We start from the raw sequence: 8,297 nt of genomic DNA, 5'->3' as shown, positions 1-8,297 counted from the left end.
AAAGAGATAGCACAGCCAAAGACTGGTATGACAAACCGCAGTAGTATTATGAGTGAACAGAGATATCTGCTTCTTAATTTGAGTTTTACCTTAGTTTTGTATTTTGTTCATCTGATAAACCTCTGCTGAAGGCAGAGCTAAGGCTCTCAAATCTTTCAGGAGCAGAGAGCTTTAAAGGAGAGACTTGAAAGAAAAGGTGAAGGCATGACGGACTGGGTTAGGGAGGGGTTTCCAGGCACCTGGGGCCACATGGAACAAGGCCTGGAGACAAGAGTGGGAGGAGGACATGAAGGGGGTGGTTAGTCATGCAGCTTGGGTGGAGCAGACAGGGTGAGGGGGTGAAGCAAAAGGAGAAACATTTCTAGTGAAGAGACACCCATTAGGCTACAGCATGGCTGATAATCAGCACTGAAAACCGGCTGCAATTTAGTGTTGCAGCTGGTTTGTCAGCTACTGCAAGAAGATACGTGAGAACGTGTGGTGTGTTCAGGCATGTGATTAAATACAGCTCCACTTTAATGACAGGCTGTAGCGGCAATTCCTAAATTCATACTCTACCTAAGAGGAATTCACAAAAGCCCCAGTGCTCTTATAGACTGTATGAAAACCAAGCACAGGAATACTGCTGAGATGATGTATTCCAGTAGATCTCAAACTAGCGGGGAAACAGGCTCACCTGGGTGGGTCCAGAGCAGACAACAATAGGACTGGAAAAAGAGGCAAGTGGTTACCTGAAAGCCACTTATCTTTCCTCTGGGCTTCCACAGCAACCCTCACTGCAGAGGGCTCTAAGGACAGCACAAGCCCAGCGACCCACATTTCTCTTCACTGCTCCACTGGTACTCAGTGATCCTGCAAGTACATATGCGACTAGCCTGATGATGGCACCAACAGCTCTGAACAGGTTAGAGGAGATTGTGGTAAAATCACTATGCCACCAGAGCTACAGCAATGGTGGGGATTTTTAAGAGAGCTTCATGCAGGTTTCAGAGTAGCAGCCATGTTAGTCTGTATCCGCAAAAAGAACAGGAGTACTTGTGGCATCTTAGAGACTAACAAATTTATTAGAGCATAAGCTTTTGTGGACTACAGCCCATTTCTGTATCCGAAGAAGTGGGCTGTAGTCCACGAAAGCTTATGCTCTAATAAATTTGTTAGTCTCTAAGGTGCCACAAGTACTCCTGTTCTTCATGCAGGTGTACCCTAGAGGTCTCTCTAACCATAAGAGCTAAATAATTAGCTTTTGTTGCAAAAATAAAAAGCCCTAGGTGTGGAAATTCAGTGGATATGGAACCCCTATAAACACGGGCCCTACTTATCTTGAAATATCACTAGCCTACTTCACAGGGTTATTTGGATTTAATAGCTAAAGTGCTTAGATTACAAGATCATTAAGTCAGGGACTATCTGCATGCTTGTCTATTCACTACTTGCTATGTACTTTCTCGAATATCTTTTCAGGGCTCATGCACCAGGTAAGTATTGTGTTGTATAAACAATGCTGCCAGCTTCTTTCCTATTGAACAGAAAAATTAGTTCGATTATAGAGTTATACTTTATTTCACCTAGAAAAAACATCCCTTCCCCTACCTTCCCTCTGTCCACTTTTGAGCTTTTTAGCCTCGGAGCTTTTCAGGTCAGGAACACTGCTGAGCTCTTTTGTGTTCGCTACAGTGGGTAGCACATTGTGGGTGCTACCGGAAACAATCAATAATAATAGGTTTACTGATCTTGATAGTCTGTGTATCATGAATTTATGGCACATCTTATTGGCCAACATAAGTTAGACACACCCTAAAATAGGCTGGCAAAGCTACACAATGAAATGAAACCAGAACAGAAGATGGTATGCAACGTGAATGAGTAAACACTGCTGTAGGAACCTTAAGATTAGATCAAGAATTGCAAAAGTTAACTGTGAAGCCTTAAAATGTTGTATTAACATTGTCTGCATTTATGCAAATTTTAGAAAAAAAACACACTGAAAACTAAAATGCATGAGACTTATATAAACCACAAATAAATCAAGAAACATTACATGTATCATAAATAAGTATATTATAACTTTATTAAATTCAAGACATGACAATATTCAAAATAAAACAAAGTGAATAAAATCCTTTTGTTCAATACTGTACACATGATGCAGAAATATCAGTGCATTTTCTATAGCATGTATTTCACCTTCATTTAGTTTGTACTAAAACATAAGTAAGCTTTAAAATAGCTCAAATAGCTCATTCAGCAGTTTAAACTGTAAACAGCTTGTTCATTTCTGTGAGGAGGAGAACATTATAGTAATGGACCTCCATTAATGAGCACCTCTTCTCCTGTGCTTATCTATAAAAGGATAAATATGTGGAAGTATGCACAAGAAACAGCTAATGCACAAGTGTTGCATCTCCCCGGACCTAAATGGAACAGTGAGGCAGACTATGGGGGGATGGGGGAAACGGAAACAGAAAGAAGCAGTATTTGAAGCAAAGGTAGATGTGACTGACACGGTTTGTAAATGGAATCATGTTTAATTTACCAAAAACAAAACAAAACAAAAAGACCACACAACCAGAAAATACTGAATAGAAACCAGAACACAAGACCAGCTTGTGTTGTGTTTCTGTTTATAATACAGTCAGGAATTTGTATACTAGATAAGGATGTAGTCATTGCTGTCCATTTACTAGCAATTATGGATAGATCTCTTTCCCCTGTCAATTTTAGGACACTAACATGCATTCCTTGGACCTCTTAAGGAGATAACAATGGGTGAAGGTTAGCAGTAGCTGGTCCAAGTCTCTGCTAGGTAAATCTGCCGAATTCTGCCACGTGCCTGTTAGTGGGTGAAAGAATCCAAGAGGCACCATAAAAAAAAGCAGAAGTCTAACCCCTGTTGGAAGCTACTTCACTAAATTCTACTTATATCCTACTAAGTTTTCAAAATATTGGAGATATTAAAAAACAAGTCTAAACACTTTCCAATACACTTCCAAGTCTTTAAGTAGATGTCAATTTCCTTCTAGCCAGGTTAGCACATCCTAGCTAAAGAGAACAGGGTTTGTTCCCAGCAATGCCATCTTCTGCAAGAGATTTTAAAATGCCAAGCCTATCATTTTGGAAATGCCTGTGATATAACAAAAATACTGTACTGCACTTTCTTCCCTGATTTCGGTTTTAGACATCAAAACTGGATTTTTTCTTAATATGCCTTTACAAAATATATTACTCTAGGATAGTGTATAACTGGCCAATGTGGCTATGGTTACTCCATATGTTTGTATAAACACTTTACAGTCTTCATTATACAGACCAAGACAGGCTTAGTCCAGACAAACAATTCAGAGAGATATGCAGCATAAGATGACTTTACCATTAATACCCCACTTTTCTGCTGAAACGGGAAGAATTCTATTACTTCATTATTTGAGAACCTTTCCTTGGATCTCAAACTTAGCAACATGGTTAAGATCTACTCCATCCTAAGCAACTATTGTGAATCATGTTCCAAGAATCTATGGAGAAACCACATAAGACAGGTGTTTTTGTTTCACGGGGCCAACCATGTCCATTCTAGCTTCTGAGTCCTGCTTTGCTGTGGCAATAGCTGTGGTGCAGTCACCAGACCAGGACTTCACTTCTGCGTTTGAGCTGATTTCTTCTGCTTCTCTGAAAAACTTCTCATACTTGTCCAGATATGAAGGCCTTTCAGGCAGCAGATAGTAGTGTGTTGAACTGGCCTTCTTACCATTTTCAATAATGGGAAGAATGCAAGGGACCCTGTTCGCAGATCCATCACTGTTTTGTCTTTGTAGAGCTTTGCTGCTGACATACTTAGGATCTGGGGCAAAGCTCTGTGTGGGAGGCATGACCCCATTGAGGTACAATGGCAGACTTTTAGGGCTCGGTGTACGGGAATTGCTCCGTGATAAAGGTTCTCTCGGAGGCACTTTGGGAGGCCTGTCTTCATCACTGTATGCACTAGAAGCGACTTCTGCTGACCACCTTCTATAATCCGGTTTGAGCGCCCTAGGAGGTATGGGAACCCTAGGGGGGACCTCTGGTTTGTCTTCATCAGAATTGGGAGAAGCCCTATTTAAGTGGCTAGATAGTCTCACTACTGGTTTATTAAATGATCCAGCTGGCCCTGAATGAGACCTTCGTAAACGCCGATGCTGCTGTTGTGGAGGAGGACATGGGGTTTGTGTACATCCATTTAGGTTAGTTGTAGAGTTGGCATCTTCTGATTTCGGTCCTGCTGGGGCATCAAAATAGGCATAATTGATCTGTCCGCAGCCCCTAAAGCTCCGCCTACTTGGAGCACTGGATTTAAAAGGAGGAAGTCCATAATCATCTAACAAAAAGTCAGTGTCTGAACTCGTTAAGAATTCCACCTCTCTATCGACATCATCTGGAGAGAGGTCCTCAGAAATGGGCAGTGGAGGTAGTGGTCTAGAGCTGCGGTCACTGGAAGATGCAGAAGAAAACTGAGGTGGCCCACTCTTTGTTGGTGTATGAGGAGGGATCTCGTCAGAAACACAGCCCACAGTTACCGACAGTTTGCTGAAACTAGGAACAAGATGATCTTCATGCTTTGAACTAAGCTTCTCACTTTTGGGACTAAGAGAAGATGGGCTGGATTTCTGAGGTGGGACCCTGACACAGCTTTCAGTAAAGCAGTAGCCATTTGTTGGTACAGGGTTTGAAATGTGCCCTAGGATGGGAAAATAAAGTTAAGAATGTCCATCTACATACCCACCACGAATTTATGGCAGACGATCTAGCCATTCATTTGCCCACAATTCAGCAGTAGGAAAAATGCACCCTTAAGAGTTTTGTTAATTAAGGTATTAACTACAGTAATCCTGAAACACACCTGCATAACAATACATTTATGAACAGCCAGCTGTTGTCCCCTACATATAGCTTGCCTTACACAGCACAATGCATCATTCCTAAGCAAGCTTCACAGCATGCATCCTCAGAGTACTCCTGGAGGGATTCTGCAAGACTGTGCACCCACAGAAAGTGACCTTCCTCCCCCCGCAGATTTCCTGTGTTTCCCTACAGAAAACGGCAGGGAAGCGGGGGGGAGGGAGGGTGACAATGGTCACAGTTTTGGGGGGGGGATTGCCCCCCTCCAAACAGAGGCGAGGCATGGGGGCACACAGGGTTACATGCCACTGCCCCACCCCTTGTTCTGCAAGCGCAGAGCTGCCCAGCTGAAGGAGGCTGTGTCTCGGCTCTGAGGACTCTGCAGCTGAATGCTGCCTCCAGTGTCCTACTGCCAGTCGTGCTCCCCTTCTGTGTGCTGGGAGCCTTCCTGCTTTCTATTATGTGCAACGACATGCGGTGTCCCCTCAGCAGCAGCTGGGGCTCCCCCGTTAAGCAGGCCCATCAAACCCTCACCCTGACAAGCCCTACCTCCCTACACTCAGATCCCTCCAATGAGTCCCCCACACCCAGACCTCCACCCCACTGATCCCCCACCAGCTGCACCTGGACCTCCACTCCATCAAGCCCCATCTCCCTACACCCAAACCCCCCACTGAGCCCCAACTACCTTCACCTGGATCTCCTGCAGAGTCCCATTGCCCCTGCAACTGGAACATCTCAACAAGCCTGTGCATTCAGTTCTTCCACTAAGCCACCTGCACCCATATTGCCCCACAGAAACATCACCTGGATCCCCCCCCACATTAAGTCCCTCCACACTTGGCTCCTGCTGGGCTGAGCCTGCCCATCCACACCTGGTGCACCTGTCACAAGGGAAAGGGCCCTGGGGCATTTCTGGGGCAGGACCAGTCCTTGCACTGTGTCAGGGTCAGGTGCAGCCTCTCACTGCCGAGTTTCTGTACTGGGGGGTGGTGGGGGCTTCAGGGTGATCTCCCACTTCAATGCTCCTCCTGTGCACCCCACTGCCATGCCAGAGCCACATTTATTTATTGACAAATAAAAATTTGCTGAATTTTGCAGAATTTTAAAATATTGTGTCCATAATTTTTAGGCACAGAATTCCCTCAGGAGTATCAAAGGGAGAATATTCAACACTATGTAATATATATAAGACTTGTATTATAGCAGTGCTCCAGTTAAGTAAGACAATTAGAGACCCAGGGCACAACTTACATTAAAACAGGGCTGTCTCCAGGATAGGTGTTTTAACATGCAGTTGATTTGCCCCAACCACTTTGCAACTATTTCCACAGAGTTCTATCCTTGTGAGCAAGTTTAGCTAAATATCTAACAACACTCAGCTTCTTACACACTTACACTAAATATTTTCCTCAGAACAAATAAAAGTATACTATTAAGATACTAGGCAAAAAGTCAGAAATACATTGGAAAGAGTCAAAGTAGTGTTTAAATTCTGTCACTAGAGGGCAGCCTGGTGTCTAAATTCAGAAAGTCTCCCCTACTGTAGATATTAAAAGGGACAGATTGTCTCCAAAACCACTTCCACTAAACAGTTTATATCAATACATCTCAAAATCTTCAGTGTACATACCAACAGATGTACAATTTTGCTGTGCTGATGGATTCAGATTATATGCCATTGCTACAGGTTCCACATTAAAATAAGTCCTGAAAAGAAAAGAAAAAATATTCTGAGTAAGTGAACCAGTTATTGGTCCACCTATGTCACATGCTTGGTAAGAACTCTCAAATCCATCTGCAAGGTTAATTCTCCCCACTTACTTTTCAAACCCATTGTGGCCACTCCAGCAGGTTTTCAGACTCCCTATGCCTTGGCCATTGTGAAGAAATCCAGTCTTTAATGGACCGCTCATCTCCTGAGCAGCAATTCCTGCTGTTGACATTGTGCCTTGCTCTGCAATGTTGCCAAACTTTAAAAATCCACAGTTCTCGCCAGGTATCCTGCAGCTTTCATTCCCTTTAGAGGAAAGGAGGGTGTAAGTACCACTAAGCAAACATGAGTGAGTCTCCCATTTTAAATGCCACCCAACTCTCTGAATTACAGTGACTCCTTTGTGCGAGGGCCCCTCTGGCCCAAACACCTGCTGAAAAGAAGGAAATATTTCACACATCACAGAAACAGAAGGGCAAACACTTTCGACTGTAAAAACAAATCCAACAATTAGAATAAGTTCTGTAAGAGTTCATTTTTGGGGAAACATCAATCCAAAGATTTTCAAGTTTCAGTAAAACAGGTGATGAATAGAAGTTTTATGCCAGCAAATTCAGACCTTGTACACATACCGACAGTTACTCAGACACACCAATTTTGCCAAAACATACAAATCTTTGTATAACATTGTATTAGACAAACCTCCCTCTGTATTATTGTGATAAGGAGTCACTTTGCCAAGGGTTTTAACCTAAAAGGAAGCCAAAGCACAATAGCCTGACTTCAAATGTAATCTTGTCAAAGACTCATTCTAATAGACTGAATATAAAGTGACTGCTTAAATCAAAGGTTTGATCAATTCACAAGTGTTTCAGATAAGATCATTATATTGAATAATCACTTTAAGTGTTAGCTACTAGAAATTCATTTGTCGGTCTCACAAGGTTTCCTGCTAGCATGTATCCCACAACAGTTCCAAGCTATGGGGTTGAGCAAATCTAAACAAAGTAGAGTCATCCTTTTCTATGAAGCCTGTTTTGAATGTGTGCACAATAGTTTAGTAGACACATTCACATTGGGAAACAGATGTTCTGGCAAACACTTGAAATTCAATTAGAAACTGTAATATATCGAATATGCTGCTTTACAAGGTTTTGCTTGTGTGAACCCACCGACTCTCCCCCCCAATTGCTGAAAGAACAGCTGTACATTCTGGACAGTGGAGAAACTGCAACTCAGTGGAACAAGACTGCATAAAGTGAGGAGGATTAAATATAACAAGGCAGGAGAACCTCAGTCTCCTCACCTGTATACAGACACTAAATGCCCTAAAAAATCACTTTAGAACAGACCCTTTACCTGCTCAAGGAGTACAGTGTACTGTTTAGGGAAAGATAAAGATGACATTTACATGATCATGAAGAGATAGATGTTTACTGAACATGATCTATCTGTTACACTCCACATCACTGGGTACTTGAAAGGAAATTCTCTCCAAAAAGTAAAACCAGACATGGGTTAGGGACCAGATCATGTTCTGGCATGCTTTTTAAGGGATACACAATGAATACCCTGTACTGTTGATTAGTTTGGTTCTCTCCCACCTCCTCTACCTTTCATTATTCCATCCCCTAGAAAGCGTGTTCAAGAATAAGTAAGGAACCTGCCTGTTCTCTGTCTAGAGAAAGCCAGTTTGTGCACAAGTTTTTACAAA

The 8,297-nt window shown here is 42.6% G+C and overlaps 1 protein-coding gene across 5 annotated transcripts in view; it reads right to left on the bottom strand.

The window, feature by feature from the left end:
• Window positions 1–2,041: 2,041 nt before the first annotated feature.
• Window positions 2,042–8,297, bottom strand: part of ERRFI1 (ERBB receptor feedback inhibitor 1) — an 86,525-nt gene continuing 80,269 nt past the window's right edge. For 4 of the 5 annotated variants that reach the window (XM_065575141.1, XM_065575140.1, XM_065575142.1 and 1 more), the window contains 3 exons: window positions 6,694–6,889; window positions 6,503–6,579; window positions 2,042–4,708 (listed from right to left, as the gene is read on the bottom strand). In XM_065575141.1, the coding sequence (XP_065431213.1) occupies window positions 3,510–4,708; window positions 6,503–6,579; window positions 6,694–6,815 (1,398 nt within the window). In that variant the 5' untranslated portion in view covers window positions 6,816–6,889 and the 3' untranslated portion in view covers window positions 2,042–3,509. Of the gene's footprint in view, window positions 4,709–6,502; window positions 6,603–6,693; window positions 6,890–8,297 lie in introns of those variants that run through there. The other variant, XM_005287049.4, reaches the window with a different exon arrangement.

This window comes from Chrysemys picta, chromosome 21 (genome assembly GCF_011386835.1).
Source record: "Chrysemys picta bellii isolate R12L10 chromosome 21, ASM1138683v2, whole genome shotgun sequence".
NCBI lineage: Eukaryota > Metazoa > Chordata > Testudines > Emydidae > Chrysemys > Chrysemys picta.
The sequence above is the reverse complement of the archived record's forward strand: the minus strand, read 5'-3'. Positions and strand labels throughout refer to the sequence as shown.